This window comes from Clinocottus analis, unplaced genomic scaffold, assembly GCF_023055335.1.
Source record: "Clinocottus analis isolate CAN_PGR_092001 unplaced genomic scaffold, fCliAna1.0.p SCAF_22, whole genome shotgun sequence".
NCBI lineage: Eukaryota > Metazoa > Chordata > Actinopteri > Perciformes > Cottidae > Clinocottus > Clinocottus analis.
The window spans coordinates 11,126,577-11,154,261 of NW_027175954.1; the positions used below are offsets into that span (position 1 = coordinate 11,126,577).

Below are 27,685 nucleotides of genomic sequence, written 5' to 3' on the forward strand. Positions count from 1 at the left end.
CTATACTGCTGTCCTGAGGTTCAGCAGAATGACCTGCCAACAAATTAGATTAAATGAAACATTTTGATTTAAGTTCCCGCCTCCCGGTTTCCAGGTTACCTTTTTTTTGGAAAGTATTTTCCCAGAAATGCTAGCACCTGATGTGCTGAGAAAAAAAGGTGAGGCCAGTTCAACTTTGATTAGTAACATGTCACACAGCAAGTGTGTGGGTGTGGGTGTGTGTGTGTGTGTGTGTGTGTGTGTGTGTGTGTGTGTGTGGAGCGGGAGGGGGGTAGCTTCATGTCAAGGGCTTCTTTGAAAGTGGATCGAGGTCTGTTGCTCATATAGTGTGAACATAGAGAGTCTCAGCCGCCTGAGCATAGTGGGGCTTTGAGCTAAATGCTATCATCAGCAATCCAACAAGTTCACACTAAGACGGTATAACATGTTCACCGTCTCTGTTTAATGTGTCAAAATGCTTGTGTTTTCATATTAGCATGAAACTCAAAGTAGAAATGAAGCTGATAGGAATGCCAATATGTTTGCAGGTTGTTGGTCATACACCAAAGCATTGGACTAATTTAACTCTTCTCGATGTTGATGGCGCTAGCTGAAGAATCAGGGAGTCACCAAAGTCAGTTCAAGTCACTCTGAGGGGATGATAGGGGATGCCTGGAAAGTAAATTTGATATCAATCAATAGTTCTTGAGACATTTCACTAAAAACTAAACATGTGAACTTGCTGGTGGTGCTGGAACAAACAAATTAACTTCATATTTCACAAAATATGAATTCCTGTATGGGATTTTGAATAGAGGAAATTGGTGGAAAGTGGTGGACCGACATGGATAATCTTCATGGTACAGTTTGTTTCTACCTTTTTACTCACAGACTTGACTTGACTCTACCCATGTGCTGAAGGTTGATGCTGTGACAGTCATCATCTATATTACTGACACTTGTGCTAATCTGTATCTTGGATTTTGTAACTGCGATGTTGTGCAAAATTTGGAAAGCAACAATGTGTGTACGTGAGTTTGAACTTTCATTTGAACATTGAAAACTCAGACAGAGAGTCAATTACTTCTGGTGCTTTGAATAGATATGAAGGTGTGGGCTCACCTCTTTTTAAATGCAATTAAATGCACATTTTCCTTTCAAAAAACCATATTGGTATTTTTTCTTTTACCTAGCAACTGTAACTTAAGAATATTATAGATGTTCTAAAATGAGCTCTTTGAGACTTTAGAATAGCTCAGGTTACTTTAGAGATAATCCACTGAAATGTCACAGAAAGATAAACAAATGTGTATTCTTTATTTCTTTGATTTCTTTTATCATATGATACTTTGTACTTGTACAATCCTCAAAAAGAGGGTTGCATAAGATCCGCACAGAACAATGTGTGTGTGTGTTCATGTACTTCTATCTTTTCAAGAACAAATTCCGGTTTGCGCTGTTCTCATTACTACAACGGTCAGTTTGTGGGTCAAGACTTGGTTGGAATAGGGATAGGTTTGAAGTAAGGCTGAGTATTGTAATGTATTTAAGAGGCACACTACCAAACCCCTGAATATGAGTATTCTTACTTTAAACCGTCAAAGTGTAAAGCTAAATCTCTTGCTCCTTTTAAGGTTAAGGTGAGGGGCTAGGGGCTATAATATATCAACAAGGGTGCTCATAAGTACAGAGGTACAAATGTGTGTGTATGTGTGCATTCATGTGAACCTGAAGCTTCATTATAAAACAAATTACGAAAGTAATTGACTGCCTGAGCATCGAGGGGACACTGGCCTTGTTTGACACTGTGTGCGTACGCTCAAGTTCAAGTCAGGGGAATCCGCCCCCCTATTCCCTCTCTCTCCCCCGCCTTTTTACATCCACTTGGACTCACAGTGCCCGTCAACAGTCGCAGCACTGCGGCAGCTTTTACCACTAATCCTCATTCTGCTTTTGGCCGTCAGACCAAGACTCTCACTTTCTGAGGTTGTGTAATTGCAAACAAGCAGTACAGTCAATAATTAGTTTTGTGATGACTTTCGTAGGAGCGAGAACAGACACTTGCTATGCTGGACGAGTTTATCTGCATTTAGAAATCATTACCTTTGCTACCACATAAAGGGTTGTCAGTTCGGCTCTATCCATGAATGTGTAACCTCTGTAAAATGTAGATATCTGAGTTTGAAGGCTGGTATCAGTGCTGTCCTGAAGTAGAAGGGTTTAATAATGCAGATAAACAACATTTATAGATGCTCACTGGAGAGGCAGAGCTCCTGAAATATACAAAACAGTGTGAATGGTGTCTAATAGTGTGTTTGCTCTGCTGTGTCAAAGATGTCCCATCTTTTTCTCAGTAAGGCTGTTGTTCTGCTGACTTCACACAGTGTTGGCGTACACTGGATGTCACAGTGTCTGTGCCTGCAGGAAGAGACAATGTTCGCATGGATTTGATAATAATGTTTGGTGGGTTCTTTTTTCTCCTTCAAAATCTATAGCTTTCAATCCTGTTTAAATATTGAAGCTTAATGTCCTATCTGCAAAAATACAAACATGTTTTTTAATAGTTGAATGTACTTTCTCCGCCGTGTGCACAGATCCTCTACATACATAAAGATACATTCATTTCTCCACAGGGAAAACAAGAAAGAGAAAGGGTGTTATATTACATCTTTTCCCAGTAAACCTTCCTTCAGCTGCTTCAGTTAATCTGATTTTTCATATTGAGGAAACATGTTTCTCCCCACTGAATATGATGATTTCTGTTGTATAAAACAATCAAATTGAGTTTTTTTATTGAGATTTTTTGCTCATATATTTTACAACAACAAAAAATGGTTACAAAGGAGCGGTGAATTGTTGAAAACACATCACATTGTTGTAATTGTTTATAGCACATGGTATTCAGATTTTAAGCCTTGGCCTGGTCCCAAAGATTACAATAATAACATTTTTCACCTTTGACCTGTTTAGCTACTCAGACAAAAAGAAAAACTCAAAAAAACCTAACAGAGCTAAATAGTTCATGACTTGTTTATGCTTCAGTGCTTGTTTTGCAAACTGTTTACGCTTGAGTATTGCCATGAATGCATAATGCCTGCATAATACCTTCTCTAAAGTATAACATGATGTAAACAGGGAAGGAGGAACTAGAAAGTGGAAGTAGAAAGAGTTTGTTTATTCTTTTCGGGGCACGACAGGTCAGAACTCTGCCTCTGTCCTCGTGTCAACTCTAAATCCCAAATCGCTTACTCTCGAACGCTGCACTAAAATAAACTCACACTGCAGATGGAGCCTCATAACGGTCTGCCAGCGAAGTGCTGTGGATTTCTCTGCTGATGTGTAATATCTTGCTATGTGAGCACAGTCTCAGTGGAGAACAGATTATTAATGGCCAATGATCTGCAGCACTATAATAACCAGGAATACTTCATGTGTGTACATTTGGCACTAATGTGTTGGTGATGTGCATGCGCAGTGGGGGCTCGCTTCACTGCTCGTCTGCCATCAGGCCATCTTGGATGGGCAGGTTTCAGATGCCATTTATAGCCTTGATAGTTGCACTAAAGAGGAAACTCAGACTGGAGCTTATTGCTGTTCCAAATGAAGATTAACCGCTCCAAACCACTGGGTTTGTTTGGGCCAAGTAGGAATAAATAAGTCCTATTAAACCATTTAACCTGCTCCAACCTTTTAAAATCTGTTGCTGTAAAACCTAGTTCTTAAAGGGACACTCGAGCAATTGAGTGTTGAATGGTCAGAAACTTGGTGGACTTTTACGACAGACATTTACAGCTCCTTCCAGATTCAGAGAAGATTCCATATAATTGATTTTACTGTGCAATATCGCTGTCCCTAAAAAAACCATATACTCAAAACTACAAACAAATTGCCCTCTTTTCTTGCTTATCTTGCAGTAATATTAATATAAATACAACACAATGTAATTCAACTTTAAAACAAATGTGCTCTTCAAAGTATATATTGTATACAAAAAGTAAGTGTATAACTGTGTTTGCTTTTCTTTGTTAGTCTTTTCTGAGGATGTACTGTCTTTGGAAGTGTACGCGAAAGAGAGGGAGCTTCATGATGTGGTGACGACCTCCTTCATCTGACATAATCAGGATGAATCAGTGAGTTCTCAGTTACATAAACAAATTCTCATCCTGACCTCACCCGGATTAGACACTGCAGACGCAACTGCCAACATCCTGCTGATGCCAGTCTGCAGGCTTTTAGTCTGATAGTGTAACAAAGGACTGCCACCTAAAGGCCACAGGCTGGCATTACTTGTGAGAATGACTGGTATTACCGCTTCTGAGCTCTAATCATGTCATGTTCCAGATGTATGCATATTTTACTCTGCTTCATGCAGGACATATAGATGTTTTTGTAAATCCCTTAAAACGTTGAGTAACTGACAACATGGGGATAATATTGTTAACATCAGCTGCCTGAATTCATCACACTCCAAGAGCGTTTTACAGCTTTAGAGGTCTTTATTAGAATTATAACAATGAAAATAATAATTAAAATACATCAACACTCCTTTGATTAAAAACATCCCTGTACAATAAAATAGTAGCCTATCTTCTGCTGGTATAAAATATTACTTTAATAAATATGTTGCTTGCATATTTCAACTATATAAACAACTGACAAAGATGCAGATTATTTACAGTTTTAAATTCTGCCGGATGCAAGACACAAAGCATATAAGTTTTCCTTAAATAAAAAAACAAACTGATACACATAAAGGTAGGTGACTAAAATGCATAATCTTGTACTCCCTGTATAATCACATCGTATAACATACTTCATGTTTTTTTTGTTTGTATTACAATCATTAATAAAATCAACAAAAGTTGTAAAGGAATCCGACAAAGATATCAGATCATCTGAGCGTTAATACAGCTAATTATCGCTACTAAGCAGTCTTGTTCAGTGCACCATGAGAGCCAACAGGATGTACTGCTGTGTATTGTATTGTAACCCGTATTACACACATTTTGGTAGGTCTTTTGTTAGTGTTAATGTCGACATGCCCACAGTGTGTACAGTGTTTGTCAAAGAGGCCCTTATTGGAGAGTAACACTGCAAGCATGTGAGAGAAAAAAGTTGGATACATTCTTTTGTTGTTCACGAGCTGTGTGAAGTGAGATGAATGGTCTTAAATGATGTCATTTGATTCAATGTCGGATCTGAAGACTGCAACTTTTAAAATGGGAATTATCTGAACGTGAGGAGTTAGAAACAAAGGGATCTTACCGGACCTCTGAAGCCGGCTCCTCATACACTAGCGCCTCTTAGCCTCACACACCAGAATCTTTAACGGAACTGTTAATGACCAAACTGCATTATGGGTAATTGAGATGACACGCCATGAAATCTCTGGTTCTGCAACATTGATTTTGAAACTTCTTTTTTAGTTACACAATGTTTTCAGAGTGCATCACTATCAGTGGAGTAGTCTTAAAAGTAAAAAAGTGAAGAAATACTTCACCCACAAAATGACCATTTGTATAGCAACTCGTGTTAAACTATTTAAATAAATGTTATTCTTCTTGCTTGCTTCCATCCACAGTGAGCGAAGATTTTAAAAATGGGGAAAGGTTTTGATTAATTGATGTAAATGGGGGCCGCATTTAAAAATTGCTAAAATATATGAAAACATTTGTTTACAAACTTGTTAAGAGTAATCCAATGTCATTTATCATATCATTTGTCATATGGTCACTACTTCCAAACACTTGCAAATGCATGTATTTGGGTTGTATTGAGCATACGAGTGGCTGAATAAGTCGTATACTACATTATACTGTACACATTGTGTGAGGCACGCAAAGAGAAACTATGTTTCAATTCAAGGTAACAAATAATTTATATACAAATCGTTCTGTGGGTGAAGTATGTCTTTAGTCATTATCTGATGGTTACTTGGTCACTCTTTTAGCATTACTTGTATTACAAAAAGAAAGTTTCTCATATGTAGAAGGCTTCTGAATTGAATTTGTCTCATTTGTCATCTCAAGTGAATAAAAAAATGGTCAACCGAATCAAACAACTCCCCTCAGGCCGCCTGTACACAGTGATTCGTGATGCCATCCTACCACTGTTGGTGTTGTCAGTTCTCATGGTGCAAGTGCATCAGGTGTGTCTCTTCATGTGCAGAGCGAGGTGGTCGGAGCGGGAGAAGGCCCTCTGACACAGCAGACACTCGTAGGGTTTTTGGCCCGTGTGTTTACGGTAGTGACGCGTCAGTTCGTCTGAGCGCGCAAATTTCCAGTTGCAGCCCTCCCATGAACATTGGTAAGGCTTTTCCCCTGAAGAGTAGACAATAAAATAAATGATCCTTAACAAACAAATACATTAAATCATACATCCAGACTTATTCTGACAGACTTTTGAGTCGTTTCTGTAGCAAAGCCAATTGGTTGTACCTGTGTGGGTGCGGAGGTGAGCCTTGAGGTGTGAGCTCTTGGTGTAGGTCTTGCTGCAGCCAGGGTATTCACAGCCGTGGATGGCAGGCCTCTTTTTCCCTGTCGCCCTTCGACTGCGCTTCCCCTCCATCCCACTAGGGGGCAGCTGTGGAACAACCAGCATGGACTGCTGGTGAAGAGGCTGATGACTAGTGGTCTGGCTGTGGGTGTAATCACAGAAGTGGTTGGCATTGTGATTAAAGTGTTGCATGTAGCTGTAGTGTCGAGGGTCAGGGGTCACAGCTTGAGGGGGTATGAACCTGCTGTCGGGGAAGGTCACCATGGACGGGTGCTGGTGGGGATAGTACGGGTTAAAGTCCCATGATGAGACTTTGGAGAGGTTTCCTCTCGTGTGCCTCTCGTAATTGCCTCCTTGAGGGAAGCCAAACTGATCTACATTCAGTGGATTGGGAAATGAAGTCCGACCTGTATGGTCGTCTTTATACCCGTGGTGGTACAGCTCTGGCTGGACTGGCGTTGTGGTTTCAGCTGGAGACAGGAGCTCCGCCATGAGGCAGCCAGTGTTCATCTGCATATGCTCTTGTCCAGGTTGGTCCTTATACATGTCCACCTCTTGGTACGCTGTGTTCGGGTCTAACTGTGGGAGCCGTTGATCATTGTTGTCCAGAGATGGGTTGAGGTCAGGCGATGGGCTGCTCCAATCAGACAGCAGGAACTCAATGTCCCAGGATGCCTGGCTGTCGTCATCCAGGAGCTCCTGTGTCATCTGTTGAGAGACCTGCAGCTGCTCAGAGCTGCTTGGTGACGGTTTGTTGCAGAGAGAGTTCGGAAGGAGAGAGTCAGCCTCAGACTTCCACACCTAAATGTCGGAGAGCATTGAGAAGTGATGATCACTAAGCAAAACATTTTGTGAAAAGGAGATTCCTCCACATTGCTTTTAAAATGAAAGTAGGGATGCACCCATCTAACTTTTTTTCTGTCCCCATACCGACTAGTGTTTCATTAATTAGCTGTATGCTCACTGGGTGGGGGTGACAGGGATCATTCATTGTTTTCCTAACTTTTTAAGACAAAATGTTACATACATTGATATAAATGATATAAATACATTGAAGGTGTTGCTGGTGTTTGTAGTTATTTCTGTCCATACTGGCTGTTAGAGGGTCAGCTGAAGCAATTTAATTTTTTTGTACAAAATTACCACTTTGCGTTATAATTCCTTCACTGTGGCTCAGCAAGGAATCGCTGTAAGTGGAAACACAGAGTGGGAATTTTGTACTAATATGAGGAACATGAAAGGAAAACCAATGTGTCAGGGTTGACAGCACAGTCACCAGTACCTCTTTCACACATGGGCTTGCCAAATATGCAGAGTTTTGGATTATTCACTACATTGTATTTTTTTAAATTACAGTAGCAGATGATTTTGATCAAAAACGACTTATAAAAAGTATATTCGACAATAAATCAAACAACTCCCGTCAGGCCACCAATATAAACTGGAGACAATATTTGTCTCCAGTTATTTAGGAGACATCGCAAGATCAGCATTATAGTGCAAGACTGACACATTTGTCAAGTCATGATTGAGTGAAATCATTAATAATCTATCTGCGGAATGTACAATTTTCCAGCACAATAATACAGGACATACAACAGGAAACACTGCACTGTGTAGGAATCAAACAACTAGTGTCAACTCAATACTTACTTTCATTTTGCCGCTGGATTGAGCGAGGTTGGAGAAGGAGCTGAAGGAGGGGAGCACAGCCTGTGTGACAGCCATCAAGCACTTTGATATGATGCCGATTGTCAGTGGTAGCAACAAAAGTGTAATTTTTCCTTTTTTTGTTGCTTTTTAGTCTTTACATGACCGTCTTCAGCTCAGCTAACAGAAAGTCAAAGCCTAGCTCACCAGGCTACTCATCCCAGTTACAGTCCACTCTGTGTTACAGGGCCGCAGAAACAGGTTCTTGAAGCTTTCCCCTTTTCTCCATTCCTCCCCGCTATCTCTCCCTCCTTTCTCTTGTCTATCTCTGTCAGCTGCAAGTCTAACTGCAAATCTCTCTTTTTCATGTAGGTTTTGACCGTTAGGAGGTGGAGCGTATTCATGAGTTTCTTTGCTGGCCCCCTTTCTTCGAGTCCATTAAGGTTGTTAATACATACATCAAGAAACTGACTATATTATATAAGACTAATACTTAACCCTAACTCACGGTCTTCCTGTTCTCTGGGACTTAAAGCGATGAGCTCAGAGCTGTCGTTTCACCAAGAAATGCATCATTCTTAAATCCCGACCAATATAATGTCACAATAGAAAATGACATAACTCTGACTGCTTGGGATGGCAACAATAATTGAGTTTTATTAAAAATAAATTACAAATAATGAGTGTTGTAATTTCCATGTCCTTACTTTGACAGATACTGCATGTCTACTGTCCAGAAATGAACACAAAACAATCATCCCATGTGGGTTTATCATCGGAAGATCTCAAAGAACAAGTCACTTTAGGTGAGACAACTTTAAGGCACTTTTCATCCATGAAGGCTATTTAAAGTGTTTATTTCAAAGTAAGAAACATTTTTTAAAAATGTAAAAGAACAGAAATGCATAAAACACATTCATAATAGAATAAAAAGAGATAAATAGAAAAAATGCAATACATAGAAAACAATCATTGATCAGCATACAGGTTTAATGCTGTTACAGTTTTCCCAAAATTCATGTGACATAAATGTCACATGAATGCCATATTTTTATGCAGACACTTAAAGTAAACCAAATGAGCTAATGAGGACTCTTCAAAGACAAAACAAGGTTTGAGTGTTAAATTCAATTGTTTATTTTTTTTACAATGGACCAAAATGAGTGACATTTGACTCTTTGATGATTAAACAAGAAATTAATAGGAATATTCAATCAAATATTTCCAACCCAAAACATATTAGGATAGGGCTTGATTGCATACAAATAATACAAATAAAAATATGATATGAATAAATAAAATAATCATCTAAATGCCACGACAAAATGTACTAGAAGTTTTATAAAATGCTGACAAATGTCCCCGCTAAAACTTCAGCGTAGTACAGAACACTCTTATGGTATTTTTATCAGATGTCTGGCGACTATCTAATAAAGCATGCTTTGGCACAGCGGTTACACATGTTGGTGCATGTGCAGTGAAGTGTCTGCACATTTCATAGTGTATAAAACAATTATAATAGCATGTTTGGATAGATATTATGTTCCACCCCAAATAGTCTAAGAGTTTCTTGGACATTCAACCTCCAAACATGAAACAAACACATATTAGTAATTGATAGTAAAGAGATGAGCAGGTAGCTTGTAAACAAACACACCAACTAGCATTACAGCTCATGATTCAGTTTAAGTTTGCAATATAAACTTTATCCCAATTCTGAGTCAATGCTTCTATTAGTTTTAACTCACTCCACACACACACATACATTTTGGTCTCTGTCCTGCAGTGAGGACATATTGCTCTGGCTTCTGAGAAGACCTGTGTGTGAGAGGTGATTATATTCTTGCTGCTGTTTATCTGTTGACATGGGGCCGAGGCAGACTGCTGTCTTCTCACAGATAATGGTCTCCTGACTGCTGCTGGTCCCTGATGACGACCCCACCACTGATAAAGACTCTCTCCCAGAGTGAAGACTGCACAAAACATCCACTGCGCAGGCTGCAATGTGTGGCGGCAGCCTCTTTATGGCCTTAAACACATTACACAAGTTCATAGTTAATTTGTTTGTTTGTGTTATTTTCCATATATGGAGACTAACGTGTGAATTTGTGACAATGATGTTATCAGAAAGACAAGAAAGACGCGTTGATCTGATACATTCTCAAGGAGGAGTTTGATAAAGTAAAGGAAGAAGAGATAGCGTGTGCTGACATGAATATATATATATATATATATATATATATATATATATATATATATATATATATATATATAGTATGGTAAAAAGGATCATAGTGTAGTTTGTCCAAAAAAGGAATAGTATATGATGTCAAAAAAAGTCATAGAAAAGGGCTTTGAAAAATGTGAATAAAAAAGTCATATAATACATTAATAAAATAATAAATAATAAAAACTTGTCATAGTATGTTGACAATGTTATAGTATAACATGACAATACATATCGTAGTATAGGATAAAATGGCATCAATTTGTCCCCAAAAGACAAAATGAAAAAGTCATAGGATAGTTTATTGAAACATGTCAGAGTTTAAATAATATATAATGGGACAGTATGTCAAAAAAAGACAAAACAAACATTGTCATAAACAAAATAATAGTACACTTAGTAAAAAGCAATTATATAGTATTAGTATATCTCAAAACAATGCTATAGATAAAATAAGCATTTTAAAAAAAGTTTATATTGCGCAACCATCGCAGGGTGCATATTAACGTTTATTTTTATGCGTTGGAAGTATCAACAAAGATGATCTTCAACAAAGTGCACGCATTACGAGCTGCGCCGATGGATTACACAGCGCATGTATGAGCGGTCAGCGTGACCGTAACGGACGCGCGTGGGCGACGGGCATCCCGGAAGTGGCTAATTGGTTGCTATAGCAACTGAAAAACGTTGCTGTATCACTTGGGGTCGAAACGACCGAAATTTGCTCACGGTGTTTACGAAGTACGTGTTCACTAAGTGTTTACTCCGGACTCTATGGACTCTCTTGTGAGTTGAAAATAAAGTTTTAATTGAAGTGAATAACGGAGATAAAGCTAAATTCAGCCAGAGCGATTGCTAATAACGTTTTTTGTGTGTCTCTGTGTTTGTAGATGGAGGCCTCTTCACAGAGTAGAGATAGCACAGGACTGTGGAGCAACACCAGAGCCCACCAGTACAGCAAGGAAACCCAGGATATGCTGAGATGTGAGAGGATGCACGTGTTGCTGTTTTAGTGTAACCTGTTAGGTGTGAATGGGAAACAAACATACAATATGGGAGTTGATGTGTTGCGTCAGTATTTCCAGGTACATACAAATGAGTTTGTTCAGTTTTTGTGTGGGTTCGTGCTTTGACATTAATCATTCTCTCTCAGCAATGATGCAACAATCAAGATTCACCAACCTCCAGAGAAAACAGGTCAATGAATGTCTAATGAGTAAGTTTGAGAACTTTGGTTGAGAGGTTGATGAATGCTATGTGGTCATTAGTTATGTGATTATATTATGTATGATATCCATTATTAACAATATGATACATTGTGGAAATATTTAGATGGGTTAAAGGATTTGCCAAATATTGTTATTGCAAAACCAGATATAATATTGTGATTAAAATATGTTAATGGCGGTGCTCTGGTATTTTCGGAAACATTTAGTATACAAAATGTTGTACTGCCAATACAGTGTGTGTGTGTGTGTGTGTGTATATATATATATATATAATTTTTTTTTACTTTTCTCCACAGAGGGAGCAGCTTTACCACTGACCTTTTACCCCACATCATCAACTTCACCCACTGAGCCTAAAACCACTAAATCTGTCCAGAGACATCTGCTATGCACGCCTCAGAAACGCACTGCTGAAGCTTGTCGCTCTGGCAACAGCTATGTCAGAGAAAAGTTTCATCCCGGTCCCTCAAGTGTGTTGGCCATTCATTCATCGGTTTTGACAGGCTGAGATTGAAAACAATTGCTGCTTGTAACTTGTTTCACTTTCCCAGGAGACTTAGAGAAAGAGAAGGTGAGGCTTCAGAATATATTGGCAACAGGAAAAGAGGAGCCCACGCCTGCATTTTACCGAAAGGTTCCCGCATGTCCGAACCCAGAGCAGAAAGACCGGTATCAGGAAGGTGAGGCTGACGGCACAGACAGACGATGTACAAGAGTTACATGTGCTATGTCCCATTACAACCTGAAAAGGACACATTTGAATTAAATTAAGCGGTTTCTATTAATATCAGCCTAAAATAAATTCTGCACCGCTACTTTGCTTGACTAAATATATCCAGTGCCCCTTGAAAAATTCTAATATTAACATGTGTGTTTTGTAGTACTGGATGAGATAGAGGACAGAAGACAGTTTCTGGCGGATATGTCTTCTCTGGGCCAGGAGAAGCCATACATCAACATCATCAACACTGAGATATCCCAGGTAAACAAGCAGTGGTTTCAGTACAGGCTCAAATCTGTATTATGCTGTCTTGGTTTTGGAAATATCTTTAGAGAACACAGATGTTTTAACTTCACTGATTTATTGTTGTTTAGTGTGATGTGGTTTTAAACAACACACTAAGATACTGATTCATATTAGTACTGAAGTAAATAGATAATTGAACTAGCATTTGTGCCAGGCTGTATTTATGTAATAGTATTAAGTCTCTTTTAAAGTGTAATTGCACATAACCCTGTGCTGTGTCATAACTCCAATAACAGAGGATTCGAGAGCTGAAGGTGTTGGACAAGACCCGCGGTACAAAGAATAACACAATTACGCCTGAGAGGGAAGAGGAGAGCGCAGAAAAGATCACAGAAAAGATGGAGTTGGAAGAGACGAGGGAGAGAAGACTTAACGTCACTGACTGAACATTTGGAAGTTACTTCCTGCAAATCAGATGCTAACAACACAACTTCAAATTCAGATTATGGATGTTTGAAGTGTGACGTGATGAGTGCAAAAACTACAAAAGAGGTAACATCTGACTGGCTGTGCTACAACTATAAAAGCAGTTCCATAAAACAATATAAAGACAACAGGCTGTGAAAGCATTTGATTTACAAGAAACATGAACGGCTTGCATGAAGTTATTTTAATCTGTTGCCTTCCAGTGTCAGCTTTCTTTTATAATCCTTTTTAGGACGCTGACAGAAATGTGGTGCTACAGAAGACCTTGGTTTCAGCTGGACATTAAGACAGGCACAGAGCAGAAACACAGACCACTGAAATTACCATTTAAAATGGAGGACAAAGACAAAGACAGTCTCACTGATAAAACAGGAACAGAAGAAATAAACTTACTGACATTTACACAAGCAGAACAAATTATGCTTATCCACATATGCAGTTAAATAAATGGCACTCGTACAAACAATATGAACACTTTTTTAAGGCAAAACATGGAAACATACAGAAAGGCATAGTAAGATATAAATTAATGAGTTCATATTTAGGATTTTCCCAATGGTTAAAACTATTATAAGCTCGTGCTGCGCTGGAGTTGTTATAAGTCTGTATATCTGCCCTTTTCTAATATTCATCATTACATTTGTGACCTTTCATAATAAACCTTGAATGAGGGTTTACATTTGTTTTTCAGATTTTTGTCGCACACAAATACTGTTTCTACGTTCATCCATGTCTAAGATGATTTGGATTTTAAAAAAAAAGACACCATCGGAAAACTATTGCAGAAGAAACTTAAAATGAAGGAACCCACAGACAATCATAACACATAGCAGCTGAAGAGCTTAGGTATCCTTTGTCGATCGAGCATTTCAAGGATTTCAGTTTGCTGGTTTTAAAGCGGTTTCATTTTTTTTTTTTTTACTTTTACACGTACCACAGGCTCCAAACCAGACATGATGTGAAACCCTCTCAGATAGACACACGAAGAGATTAAAAACATCTTATAAACTCATAGACATCAGGGATCAACTTGCATCCAACCGACTTCATTCAAAGTTAACTGTCGAGTTACACCTTTGCTGAACCCTGACACAGACCAACAGGATACACATGCTCTGCAATGCCAGGACAGTGAAGCAGCATACAACAATTCACTCAACTGAAAAGTCAGAGAGCTTACAAACATGTCAGCTCTTAAAGCAGTTGAGATGTTAAATTGTCTCTTTAAAAAAAAAAGAAGACAACTAATAAATTGTCACTGAAGAGACTTTTTGGAGAAGCATCAAGTAAGATGTGAGCAGGGAGTGCTTTTCAAAGCCATAAATGCCACAGTTAAACATGACCTCACATTGCTGATCTGGTGCATTTCTCTATTTGCCTTATGGCCTGTGTCCACATAACACCTTTTATTGACAGAAAAGACAGGAAAAGCTTTAATGAAAAAGCTATCTGTGCACAATTATCTTTGCTCCTATGAGAACAATGTATTAACAATCCATCACCACAGGTGTATGATGTACTAGCTATATTATACTAATATATTTGTTTAACTTTTTTTTCTTTCCAATTACCGTTAAACGGAGGATGTCTGCTTTTTACTTCGCATCGATGAGCTTGTCTCCACGTTACATGACGTTAGAGCAAGGCGACACAAGACGTATGGTAATAAAATTACTCACCGGCAACATTCAGTGTCCACAACACCTCTCTGTTCCTAAATGTTTTTTTCGGTCTTATGATCGTTAGTGTCCGAAACATAAAGCTCAGGGAAGACAGACACAGCCAAAACAAGCGCTCAGAAAGAAAGATGTTGGGATGGCTCTTGTGTTGGTGGCCGCATACACTTTCTCCTCAATGAGAACAATTGAAGAAGAAAAAAAAGACGCTGGCACTCATTAAAAGGGTGTTATGTAGACACAGGCCGTTAGCCTTTTTTAAAACAGTCTCGGTTCATCTCGGAGGAGAATGGGTTCTTGCTATGGGGTTTTCTCCTTGCGGGGACTGTGGCCCTTGCCTGGTTCTCCTCTATGGCTCAGCCGCTTGAGCACTTTAATGGGTTTGAACTTCGCCCCTTTTTTCTTCTGGTGGTCAACGTCTGGTTCCTTATGGAAGTCTGAGGATGGAAATAAGAAAATAAAAAGGATTCACAGTTTCTAAAAGAAAGAAAGTAAGAGCATTAAGAAAGCAGAAGACGCCATATTTACATACTCATTTTATGTATTGGTCTTCTCTTTGACCAACTACAAATAGAGCTTTCTCTAAATCCTACCTTTTTTCTTCAGCATGGCTTCCACAAGTTTATCCTCTTCTTCTTCCCTGTGACAGAATGACTGTTATATTGCTGGTAATTGCAAAATATCACTGATAAAAAACACTGTGGGATCCCTGTAGAGACACATAGTTAATTGGTATAGATTACCTCTGCCTGTCCTGGTCCATGTTGTTAACAATTTGGTTGCGCTGTTCAATGATGGTAACTAGCTCAGCCATTAACTCCTGGTCCCGGCTCTTGTCTTCGTCTGTCCAGTCTTTTTCTAGAGAAGGAGGTTGTTTTTTAAACTATATAATGTTTTCTTCAGTATAATGTGTGTGTGGATAAACGGGTTAAATATGGGTGGCAGCAATTTGATTGTAACAGGAGTCAACCACTGGATTTGATTAAGTTTTCTTAGAATGATGGGGAAAAACACACCTGGTTTGTTGAGAAGACACCTCAGTTCATACTCCACGTCAGCTTGTCTCTCTTCCAGGTTCTGCTGCTTCGCCCTGCAGTGAGTAACATAACCGCCGCTCACCCTCCGTTTCCAAGCTTTAGGACTTTAGTACAACTCGGAGGTACTCTTATCAATATTACATTCTTCTTCATGATTAGATGATTGATTTTAAAATATATAGTATTTTAAAAACAAATGAAGTCCGAAAATAATTATAATTTATTTATATTTGAAATAAAACTAAATTTATTTATTTTGAAGCAACAGTTATATGAACAACAGCAAAGTCATTATATAAAGTAATTCACTATAAACAAATCTAAAATGTCAATAAAAGTGAAGTTAATAAAGAATGCGAGTGTCATTCGGTCTGTCCTCCTGGCAGCTTCGCCTTAGACAGCATAGAAGTTTACAAGAACAACAAAAGAAGAAGCTGTTTTTGTGTTAACATAGTGGTGGTGGATAAAGTACTGCCAACAGAGGTGATTGAATTAGGTTGTGTCCAAATGTATGTAGTTGAAGAGAATTTAATTATTAATGTTTTATATCAGTGATAGCATAGTTTTCTTCAACGAGTAATCTTCACATTAGCTGGTTCACTCACATCGTGTGTGTCTGTGTGTGTGTGAGTGTGTGTGTGTGTGTATAGTTGGAGGAGCTTAGCCCCGACAGAGAGAGTAGAGGGAAAGCTGCATGATCATAAATTATACAAAAGTACCAGGAACGTCAAAGCTTATAAATACTTATATCATTATATAATTATTATTTAGCAATGGGGCCCTAATACTAGGTTTTTGGTATCTGTCCCTCGCTTCAGTAAACACAAAACGCGAAAGGCTCTCACTCGAGCCAGTGTTCGGTTTGTCCACTCTGGGCTGCATTGAAACATGGTTGAGCAAGATGGCAACATCCAATGAAGATGACCGGCTCCCTACAAGATATAAATAGCTCTTTCATGCTAAAGAAAACCCAAAAATTCTTAGTTTCATGTGACTATACACTAAAAAAAACAAAGTTCTAAATATGCTATTTAGTTTGTCAAAAAATACCCCTACATTTGACACACTGTGCTTGTAAGTGAAGTAAAAAAAAACTAATCAGCAATAATTTTGTCTTTTGCCCCTTGCTGCCGTCTCATACGTACGTGTAGACAAGTACAGCTTCTCGTCGCACTAAAAGATGTTTCTCATGGATGAGAGTGAACCAGTCCACCAAAAGGTGCTCCTCATCCTCATCTGGAAACAGAAAAGAGCAACACAGAATATGTGTTATACCATGTAGTTATTTCAAGTGAAATATAGGGATAATGTATTCCCCCCTCCACCCCCCCCTCTTTTTCTTGAGGAGATAATATTTTTTATAATCCTTTGTAATACTTTTGTGAGCTATTTAAGCTGCACTGTTATTTTAGTAAAGTTATAAAATCTGAAATATAGTGAACCTAACTTTTATGCACTGTATGTGGGGACATCATTTACAACATGTAACTGGCCTTAACTGATTTAAATCAAGAGATGCGTTACCGTTAGGGTTGTCTCTCAGCTTCTTCTCCAGCTCCACTCCCTTCTGCTCCAGCTCATCCAGCTGCTTCTCCAGCTGACCCATCTCCCCATGGATGTCCTCTACTGGGATGTACTGGTCTGATTGCACCTGGGTGGATGTTTGGACAAGACAGATCAATTGAGAACTTCTTCATGAATTTTCTATATTTTATTTGTCATGACAAAGCATACAGTCTATGTTGTCTTTAGTTTTCTACCTTGCGTTTGATAAGAGGGAAGCCATGGCCGGGGGCCGGGGGTCTGGCAGGACGAGGGCCTTTTGGTGGTTTGGTTCTGGATTTAGCAGGAGAGGGAGAAGCTTTCCTGTTGAACGGGTTCTCTTTACAGATCCGCTAAAATGAGAAGAGAGATAAAGCTAGAATATAATATGAAAGTTTATGCTATCTATCACTTTATTTGGAGGTGGACCTGTTACCTTATTGTGCGATTGGGTGGCTCCTGCGGCCAATGGACTGGGAGTCGTCAGAGGTCGTGGTGGAGGGTCTACGGTCCCTTTGGTCCCAAAGCTGCGACTGGGCTGTGGGGTAGCTGGAGCTGAGCTTGCACTTGATGGCATGGGAGAAGGGTGGTCGGGGTTTAGGGGATGATGAGGCAGACGCTCGGTCGAGGAGGAGGAAGGAGACGGCGTAGAGTCGCACGGTGAACAGATGGAAGGCTCTGAGACACTTTTGGTGAAGGGATGGTCCTGGTCGCTGCTGGCACTGCCACCCAAATGGGGATGGGAGGAGCTGTGGTCCGAGCCAAAGGACAGACTCTCTGTGCTCAGAGCTGGAGAGGGAGAGCAAGAGGAGGGCTGAGAGTGAGAGAGAACTAAAGCGGAAGGATGGTTCAATAAAAACCAAAGAACAGAAATCAAACAGGAATCAAAGAAGTTGAGAAATATAGAGGGAATGGGGAAAAGAACAAAAAACAATGAACATTACTATACAACATCATACCACGTCTTTCTTTTTGTTCCCCAACATCATTGTCCCAATTCAACTGTCCTGAAGAAGTGCCAATTAACATTTTAAATGAGAAGCTGTTCAACAATAAGATGTTTAAGATTTAGAGCCCATACTATTTCTAAACTGTACATGAATGTTAAAAGGTGTGTTTTGTCTCATAGTTACGAAATGTAAAAAAAGAGAAAGGACACAATGAAGAAACTCTGAAGATATGAAGATGAAAGAAAAACAGATGAAGAACACTAAACAAGATACAGGAGAGTAATTGTAGAGCCCTCCAAAGATATCAGCATAACTTTCAAGTAACAGTGGATTACAGTTTGCAAAACACAACTGTCATAAATCTGAAGAGCTCTGGAACAAAGTTTACAAAACAAATAACTTGTTAGCTCAAACAAAATCAAATACATCACAATTTTTTGGGATTGCATTCATTGCAGCAGGACAATAACCATTTTTAGGCCAAGAAGTTTAGTGTAATTCACACAATACGAACAAACGCATGTTTCCCACAGACTTAGACATTTCTTCAGTACCACTAGAAGGGTAATTTTAAGTCTCCACAAAGTACAGACTAGCTGGTGAGGTAAGATGACAATAAATTAAACTCAAATACAAATTATAGTGTTGTCTTAGCATTTCATTTCTGTACAAAATCACAAACGGCTAGGTGGATGAAACCAAACTGACCTTGGTGACCTGTAGGTGGCTGTGGAGCACGAGGTGCCAGCCGCTTCTTGCTCATGGCGCTCCCGGGGCTTGTAGAGCGGGACGAGCATCCCACACTAGGGGGAGTGTCTGCACCTGTCGCGTCAGCTGTCTGAGTGATGCTGTACCATGGGTGAGTAGCCACAACGGTGGGTGGAATTGCACTTTCTCCGCTCCCCTCTTCCTCCGCTACCTCGTCATTATCACCTTCATCATCATCATCATCAAATGGGTTGGAGGGTGCAGGTGGTGTACTGGGTCTGGAGCCCTCCCCTTTGAGAGAGGACAGAGAGCCTGCATTGGGACGAGTTGCCAGTCCTGTAGAGGGGCGGGGAGGGGCTTTCTTCTTCTTGGAGTCTGATTGGACCAGGGCAAGCCAAGGTGGGTCTTTGGGTTTATGGGTGCCACTTGACAGGCTGGAAAGCGAGATGCACAGAGGGGAAGACAACAATTGGAGGTTGAAGCAAGTACATTCTGTAACAAGGTGAAATTCAAAACTGAGACAGAGAAAGACAGAAGATATAATTAAGGTGAATTAAATGTTGGCAATGGATGGAGAAGTGGTACTTAAGAAAAGTTCAGCTACCTTCCAGGTGACCGTGATCTTTCTCGAGGTTTGGGAGGAATCGGAGGCTTCTGGTTTTCACCTGTAATTTCAAGAAAAATGTGAGAATAAATATCGACAGATCATTATTCTTTATCTATAATAATTTATATTCTAGAGTAAGCACGCACCAACTGTAAGGCTGTCTGCTGTACGGGGTAACCGAACCCGTGGGGCAGGGCGAGGAGGAGGGGTGGGTTCAGCGACCCGGCGAGGTGCCGGTACTGGCCGACTGGCACCTTCATTATGACTGATCGGCGTAGAAGGAAGTTCTCCATTGATCGTTAATTTGGCTGGTGTTTTAGTATCTTCCTCTTTCTCCAACTCTTCATCTTCTTCATCGCTCTCATCAAAAGGGTTGGGAGGAGAAGAAGAACGAGGTATGCCCTCAGCCTCTCCAATGCTATCCATCACTTTTGCTTCTTCCAAAGAGTCTGCTGCATTTGTTGTAGCAGGAGTGTCTCTGGCAGAGTCATTAGGAGGCATGTCAGTTTCATTTGTTTGGCTTACTGGAGAAGGAGTCTTTGCCCGGTCCCCCTTGGAGGGCGAGGTGTGAGGAATTGTGCTGCGACCAATCCTGGCAGACTGATCTACCACTGGTCTCTTACTAAAGTCTGGCCGGCCGTTCTGATTGGCTAAGGCCTGCCTTGCAAGGTGATGTGTACAGACCAAGGCCCCGGAGTTACTTCCTAATTTGTAGGATCCAGGAAGCAGAGTGCTGTGACACTCTATGCACCTGAGACAACAATGACACAGGAAGACAGTAAGATCGACACAGGAAGACAGTAAGATCTTTAACGGGCAGCAAGATTGTTGAGATATAAAGTTACAAAAAACGACAAATGTAGTCATTGCTTCATTTACTCCTGTTCAAGTAATATTGATTTAGATTTTCACATAAATCAAATCCTGTTTTTTCTGCTAAAGCGAAGCAATGTATTTAGAATCTCAGTAACTGCAAGTGTTGCCAAGTCTAACACACAAGCAGTCATGCCGTTCCTGCGGCGCTCACCTGAAGCAGTTGCGATGATAGAGCTTTCCGTCCACCAGAAATCTCTGCACCAGGTGGACATGCTTCTGGCAGGCGGCACAGGTGCTGCTGAGTCTGTCACGCTTGACTGCTGCAACCGCTTCTACACCCGTCTGCGCAGACTGGCTCGGCTAGTGCAAGCAACCAGGACGTTGTTCACAGGGAGAGGGTAGATGTCAGGGGAAGAGGGGAAGATGGAGAGTAATGGTGGACGGGGAAATCAAACACGGAGTCAGGATTTGAGGATGTGGATTGTTCATTTTGTTTAGCTAGCTAAATCTGCTCGACTAATGTGACTACTACTGCTCATTGATTCATGTGGTTGAATTGCATACTTCTTTTTCAGTTTGAAACATAGCTTGATTAATAGAAAAATGTGTGTCATATGTAACTTTATGTTAGTAACAAAATCCAAACTGCTTGGGTTAATGGTTCCGGAAGTCATTTTTTTTAGGATATAATTGCGTTTTAGGACATATTTATTGTTTTTAGGCCTTTTTCATTTATTTAGTATTTTGTGTTAAGTAAAAAGGGGTTAGCAGCGTAATGCAAAACTTGGCACACAGTGTTAGGATAGTGCTACTGTTAGTATTTAAAAAAAAAGACTTAATGGACCTAACAGTTTTGTTTTTACCTCCTAGCCCACCCCAACCTACTGCCTAGGCTCAGGACCACAGAATGGAGGGGGGATCAGATGGGATGAGGAAGAAGAGCAGGAAGAGGAGGGAGTGGAATGGATTTCCATCTGAAGGGGTGTGGGGAGGTTGCCAGTACATTGAAGTATGGCGATGGAGGAAAGAAGTGAAGGCATGCGAAAGAAAAGAGAGACAGGATATAGAGGCTATCTTTGTTGACTTACTCTACCTCTGCTGCTTATTTTTTTCCCTGCTGTGCAATACAAAGCCCACACAAGGAAGTAGTAATTATAAAATACTTGAGATTGTTGTACTGCAATGGCAGGATGGGATTTGTATTGTACAGATCTGATGACTTATTATCCCCAAATAGCCCATGCAGAATTCAAAATACACATATTTGTATGCGGTTTAAGTGTGATCATCCGGGACTTCAAGGGACACGATAAACAATATTAATCAAACAATAGTGTTATTGTGCAGCTCCAGAAGAGTATCATGCAGACATAATGTAGTTCAGTGATGCAGATTTTAAAAGGCATGTGTGGTCTAGAGTAAAGAAGAAAAGTCAATATTGATACATGCACAAAGTAATTCCTGTTTCTCCTGCTGCCAAGTCTTGTTCTTACCTCGCACTTAACCATCTTGTCTTCCAAAGGTGTTGGTGGCCTCTTCTGAGCTGGCTCATTATGATCGACAGAACTAAGCCTTTTCATACAAGGGGGGTTTGCTGCAGAAAAGGAAGTCATCAGTTAATGATGTTAAAAAAAAAAGAAGTATATACGTTGTTCTTACGACCAAGAATTAATATTAATATACAAGTTGCTCCATCTCAAGATGTACAGAGGGTGGACCGTTCGTATGGCTCATTGGATTGAAAAAGAAACACTATAAGCAGATGAGGCAAAATCATCAAATTAATATTATCTGAGAAATATATGGTCAAAATTGTATGAACCACATTAACCTCAAAACATGATATGTATTTTACGTGCACAGTGCTCAAAGTTAAATGCAAATAAATGGACTGTACCCACCTTGAGACTTGTTGTTGAAGAAGTTATAGTACTGAGAGACGTATGTGATGATGCTGAGACGGTCAGGCACTTTCATGGACACCATGTCTTCCGGGTCCAACAGGGCCGGGATCCCCAGCTGTGTCTCTGCCACTTCAAAAGCCTACGATGAAGCAAAGGCAGACGAGAGAGAACGATTAAGAGAAACAGTACATAATGTGTTTAAATGCATGCTTATAATAAATAATAATCATAAGAATAATAATAACTGCCAAGTATAACCAAATACAGTGATCTCTGAACTAACATGCTTTAGGAAGATACTGCGACTAAGCACAACTCAACAAACCTTCTATGGCATAAAGGATCTGCAATATAAACTGTTGAGAGGGAGGTAGGTGCAACACCCTCAGTAACTGGGACAATGTTTATGGAAAGAAAACAAGCTTCCCATATCCCGCTAACCAGCACATATTGGAGGGTCTGAGTCGTCTAACTGCTGCCAAAACATCAGTAATTTACTGATAATGTACTGTTTTGTTCTTTAAGGATAACCATCAGTCTAATGAAAAATTCCACAGAGGAAATGAGACAGGGGGGTGATAAAGTTACATAACAACAGTGATACAACTGTTGGCAGTCACACAACACTGAAATAATACGGCCAACAAATGCTACACATAGGCAAAGATGTGGAATCTGGGTCTTTGATATAATTTCCAATCAAGAAGATGTGCCTGTTAGTTTACTGTATGACACAGTGAACTATTTTTTAAGTAGACCCTGCGTTGTACGGAGATCTCATATATGAAAGGGCTATTAGAAAAATAATACTACGAGTAAACCATTAAGAAATTGAAGGAATTCCTTAATAGTAACTGTAGTGCTTTGAGTGCTTTTAACATTTATGGATTTAATCGATAACTTTGTTTATTAAGACAATACACAGCATTTGTCCCCCATGCTACCTTCAGCTGCCTCACTTTCCCAGAAAGCTTTTGGATAAAAAGTATGCAACAGCAGCTTAGAGCTGCCAAAGCTTAGGTCAGACTGGAAATGAGGAGACTCCCACAATGGTCTGCTTACAGAAGCTGTGGAAAAACTCGACAGGGAAAATGTAGAATAAAATGAGTTCTTCATTGGCTTCTAACCACCAGATTTATAAGCTGCCAATTCAGCACTTCTGCACCAAAGCTCCTCTTTTCGTCATCTTTACACAGGCTTATGTTAAGATTTATCATGATATTGAATGCTTTATCTTTCTCCCGCTTTCCTCTGGTGAGGCTCCATCCGAATTAAGTAACGCTGTTCTTAGAGACAGTCAAATACTTTGAAGTCACACCCAACGTGACTGCACGCAGGATTCATAATTTTATGGCTGAATGAAGGGCGTGCAGTTAAGGATGCAGTGTCTTAAACCACACAGGTGATTTTACCCTCCCTCCAAGAGCAAATTATCTCACACAATTAAAAAAACTCGTACAACACCAGATCATGGGAGTGTTGCAGCGGTAAAGTTGACTCACCAGTCGGTTGTTCTCGTACACATTCTCTTTAGACAGCGAGCCAAAGTCACTGAAACGACAAGACAGAACTTTTTTATCAGAAAATTGTAAACATTTCAGATAAGTCTGTCCATGCAGGTAGCCACGGTATCTCCTTTATGTCAGCACGTATACACGTGTACAGCAGAAGACCATAAAAAGTAAATAGCCATGCCAATATAGAATGGTACGGTATCGAGTTTGCTGACCTATTTCCACTTATGTTATGAACCATCAACAAGCTATTATTGGCTTAACCGCATGCCATGCAGTATTGGTGAGCAGTTAAGCTTACAGACTACCAAAGTTGACAAAGTCCCAAACTACACAAATGATGCCTGATGTGCCGGTACAAAAGGAAAGAATTGCAGCACTCTTATAGTTACAAGGCTCTACTTTGAAATGCCAGGGCCGATAACCGAAGCACAGGCTCTCGCCAGTAAACATCATGCAGTAAAACCGGAAAATGTCCGAGGTGTTCTGGGATGTAAGTGTGGTTGTGTGCAGAAGTAAATGTAAGTTAACTCGAGTGTATTAGTAGGACAACAGTGTGGCAGAAGAAAAAAAAACACCATGACCCTGGTGAGAGCTTGTGGAGACCATGTGGAACTCTCAAGAAGGAAACACCCCGTAAATGAGCGCTGTGTTGGAGCTACACAAGTGACCTCTGTTCTCTCTAATCTAGTTCCCATGGTCACAAACACACTGAGCAGCAGCTCTAATATCAAGACCATGTCCACACAAGTCCACTGTATCAGACCTTCAGCTACTTTAAGACATTTTCCCAATGTTTTGACACTCACAGAACAGACAGTGCCCGCCGATACGGACATAAATGAAGTGCAGTATTTGATCTGAATTGTACACCAAATCCACTGTGACTCAGTCTCACTTCAAGGTTTATTTTGGGAAAGAAGACTGCTGAGGAGCTGTTTGTGTATCTGGCATTTAAAATCCACATGAACAAAACTTGGTTAATAAATCAGTCATTCAGGAATACATGATTGGGATTTGGTGATGTCAATTATGACTAACCCTAACCCCAACAGTGTGTTATGGAAACTAATTTCAACACGGAGTACATAGAAAAACTAAAGAGTCAAACTAAGTGCATGATATGAGTGTTTGCTGCATTTTGCATGTATCAACACATTTAATTGAAATTAAATTTCAACCTCCAGATTCCAATCACTTTGGTTTTATAGGACATGAATGATTACTCGAAGCATGTCTACTCCCTCTCCAGTAGGTAGAATGACAATAAATCTTGGCTGAAATTGAGATGAGGCCATTTGCTGCACTAAGTATTGTCCCTCCTATGCATCAGTGCGTTGGATTTTGATGAGAATACATTGGCTGCAGAGTGCAGGCAGGGTCAAATACAATGGGAAGGCCCAGTATTAGAGCTAAATCCAGTTTGACAGGCGGAGGTCTCAGCTGAAGATTAGCCTGACAAACTGTCTGTCTGAATCAGAGCGTGTTCAGTTGGGCCACTGCAGCTCGAAAGAGGGCTAAACAGGAAGACATGCTGGGTCACAAATTGAAGAGGCAGAGCTTGAAAGCTGGGTGTTTAAGATTTGTCCACTCTCTAACTTTCAGCTTTACTGTAGAGAGGCTATATTCAATGTCCCTGACTTGTTCCTGAGTGACTGGTACAGTACATTTTTGCTCTACAACCATCCAAGCGTAGTCCAATTTTCTCACACAAGCCAGGAGTACCTGAGAGGATAGCAGCATGAGCAAGTGCTTATTGTCTGAAATCATTCCATCACAGAACCTTTTCCCCAAGAGGAGAAAAGAGGGATAACGTGTCATTTACTGGCTTATTTTACACATTCTTCCTTCGACAACAAGGGTCGTTGACTTCTTTCAGAAGGAGTTAAACCTCCAATGTAATGTCGCTCAGAGTGCACTTCTCACTGAAGCACATTAGGCAATACAGAAATAGTGCTTCTCCAGAGATGCATGTCCAATGTCTTATGAAGTAGTATCTGTCCACATTTACTTACACACTGCAAATAATGGAAACATTTCAAATCAAATTATGTACTTGCCTTGAAATATATAAGATAGACAAAATTAGTAACAAACACATAAAGGCCCTTTTATTTTATAAATCAAAGTACTGAAATATTGATCCTCACCAAATAACATACTTCAAGATGTTCGGGCCTTTGAGCAAAGGCTGGTCAAATTAACTTATTAACATCAAGTTAATTACGTAGGACATTTTTAGTTTAGGGTCTATACCAAAACAATTGGATTTCCTCATCCCGTTAATCCTTTTTAGTCACACCGACAGTCTGGTTGTGTTTTGTGGTGGCTTCTGTAATGTGTGTGTGTGTGTGTGTGTGTGTGTGTGTGTGTGTGTGTAGGTGTAAAATGCAGAGAGGAGGGGTGTGTTGTTACAGACAGGGCATTGCTTGTCTGTTAATCACAGCAAACTGGACTCACGATGTAAAATGTTCTTTAAACATACTTTGAGTGTTTTGACTAATATATTATATTCTAAATGACAACACACACAGACATCATTGAAGCAAACAATCATATACAGCTTTGCTAATGCAGAGTTTTTGAACTAAACAGCTTTTTAAAATGTGTTGAAAAAAAATGTTCCCTTGTTTAACAGGAGTCTTTAAAACACTTTTCACTTATTTATCTATAGGAATATATCACAATCCGACTAGCTACTGAGTTTGTATATCCTAAAGGGATTAACATACCAAGTAGCTACCTCAGTACTTGAAAACAACTTCGAAAACAAAATGTAGTTACTCCTCGAAACAACGCGTTATGGCGCCAGTTTTGTACTGTTGAACCACGGTTTTCTAATTTGTAATGGGCTATATCAATGTAAATACAGTTGGTATAAATGTTACCTCGATACATTTCGGGATACTTACACCAGTTCTGGTCTGTAACGATGTATTATGGCACAAAACGCCAACCCGTCTCTAAAGGACGTTGACATGTCCTTTACTTCCACCTCTTCGTAGTGTTCACACTGTATCCGACACCACTCCTGCAACGCCTTCAGGGACCCCATGATGCGAGTTTCACAGAAATCCAAGTGAATGATATTCCGGTGAATTAAAATAGTCCCGTTTCTTGAGTTCCTTTGTCGCTAACAAGCCATCAGTTCAGCGAGTGGGGCGACAGGCAGACAGACAACACCCAACGATGCGATACATTCATTGACAGCAAATGAGTCACGTTAAGAAAACTAGCATGGCGAGCTGGATGCTATCTAACTTTTGCAACTACAAAGTTCATCATGTCCCGACTGTATATCCCGTCCAGAGTTATTCAGACAGATGAAAGCGGTAACGTACTTTGACCAGAGCTGCCAACTAAACAACTAAACAAAAAACACGGCGGCTAATACCCAGAGTTCAAAGCGGGAGCCAACAAAGTTCTTGACGTCGCGAACTCGGCTAACTAGCTGCGGTCCGTCAGCCCGCTGCTAGCTCAGGTATGCGTCTCTTTGGTGGGCGCTGGCTGGCTCTGAGGGCCGTCTTTGATCGTGTGGGGCGGTGATGCGGTTCCAGTCAAAGCCTAGGTGACGGTGTCCTCCTTGAGATGGACCTCCAAGCCTGTTTGTTGCTGCAGTGACTGCAACGGCTGTTAAAACGATGGATAAACAAGTCAAGCGCTAATGGCAACACCATCTTGGCGTCAACAAAAATAAAACAGACTGTGAAAAATACATTCCGGGCAATTCATATTGATTAAAGCGGCCACACGATCCCAGTTGCATTGGTCGGACCGTTGGCGACACGCCTGCAAGCCGACACGTTGTTATTTCGCCCCGCGGCCTCGCGGGGAGCTCCAGGGCCGCTTCCTCAACCGCTACTCACGCGAGATGTTACAAAATCACGCGATAGTTGCC

The 27,685-nt window shown here is 40.2% G+C and overlaps 3 protein-coding genes across 6 annotated transcripts; 1 reads left to right on the forward strand and 2 right to left on the reverse strand.

Annotated features, from left to right (window-relative positions):
- Positions 1 to 5,775: 5,775 nt before the first annotated feature.
- klf1 (Kruppel like factor 1 (erythroid)) lies at positions 5,776 to 8,320 on the reverse strand. Its single transcript, XM_068589244.1, has 3 exons — positions 8,128 to 8,320; positions 6,417 to 7,275; positions 5,776 to 6,299 (listed from the first exon to the last, which is right to left on the reverse strand). Exons 1-3 carry the CDS (start codon positions 8,200 to 8,202, stop codon positions 6,124 to 6,126), a joined length of 1,110 nt encoding a protein of 369 aa, XP_068445345.1. The 5' UTR covers positions 8,203 to 8,320; the 3' UTR covers positions 5,776 to 6,123.
- A 2,686-nt stretch (positions 8,321 to 11,006) lies between these two features.
- Positions 11,007 to 13,674, forward strand: LOC137793009 (UPF0193 protein EVG1-like). 3 transcript variants are annotated; one of them, XR_011078180.1, is made up of 8 exons: positions 11,084 to 11,137; positions 11,242 to 11,335; positions 11,505 to 11,567; positions 11,877 to 12,050; positions 12,132 to 12,260; positions 12,462 to 12,562; positions 12,844 to 13,099; positions 13,266 to 13,674. XR_011078180.1 is itself a non-coding variant. In XM_068588901.1 (7 exons), the coding sequence occupies exons 2-7, from the start codon at positions 11,242 to 11,244 to the stop codon at positions 12,991 to 12,993; spliced, it is 711 nt and encodes a 236-aa protein (XP_068445002.1). In that variant the 5' UTR covers positions 11,007 to 11,092; the 3' UTR covers positions 12,994 to 13,161. The 3 variants fall into 3 exon arrangements, 2 of the variants coding, with proteins under 2 accessions (XP_068445002.1, XP_068445001.1); XM_068588901.1 differs by lacking the exon at positions 13,266 to 13,674 and having other exon boundaries at positions 11,007 to 11,092; positions 12,844 to 13,161; XM_068588900.1 differs by lacking the exon at positions 13,266 to 13,674 and having other exon boundaries at positions 12,844 to 13,161.
- On the reverse strand, positions 13,203 to 27,637 carry micall1a (MICAL-like 1a). Of its 2 annotated transcripts, none has more exons than XM_068588899.1 (16): positions 26,700 to 27,637; positions 23,776 to 23,824; positions 22,271 to 22,412; positions 21,863 to 21,963; positions 20,581 to 20,729; positions 19,700 to 20,304; positions 19,551 to 19,611; positions 18,947 to 19,380; positions 17,725 to 18,077; positions 17,507 to 17,641; positions 17,271 to 17,397; positions 16,892 to 16,982; positions 15,726 to 15,799; positions 15,453 to 15,567; positions 15,303 to 15,349; positions 13,203 to 15,146 (listed from the first exon to the last, which is right to left on the reverse strand). In XM_068588899.1, the coding sequence occupies exons 1-16, from the start codon at positions 26,840 to 26,842 to the stop codon at positions 15,010 to 15,012; spliced, it is 2,763 nt and encodes a 920-aa protein (XP_068445000.1). In that variant the 5' UTR covers positions 26,843 to 27,637; the 3' UTR covers positions 13,203 to 15,009. The 2 variants fall into 2 exon arrangements, with proteins under 2 accessions (XP_068445000.1, XP_068444999.1); XM_068588898.1 differs by having other exon boundaries at positions 17,725 to 18,119.
- Positions 27,638 to 27,685: the final 48 nt, after the last annotated feature.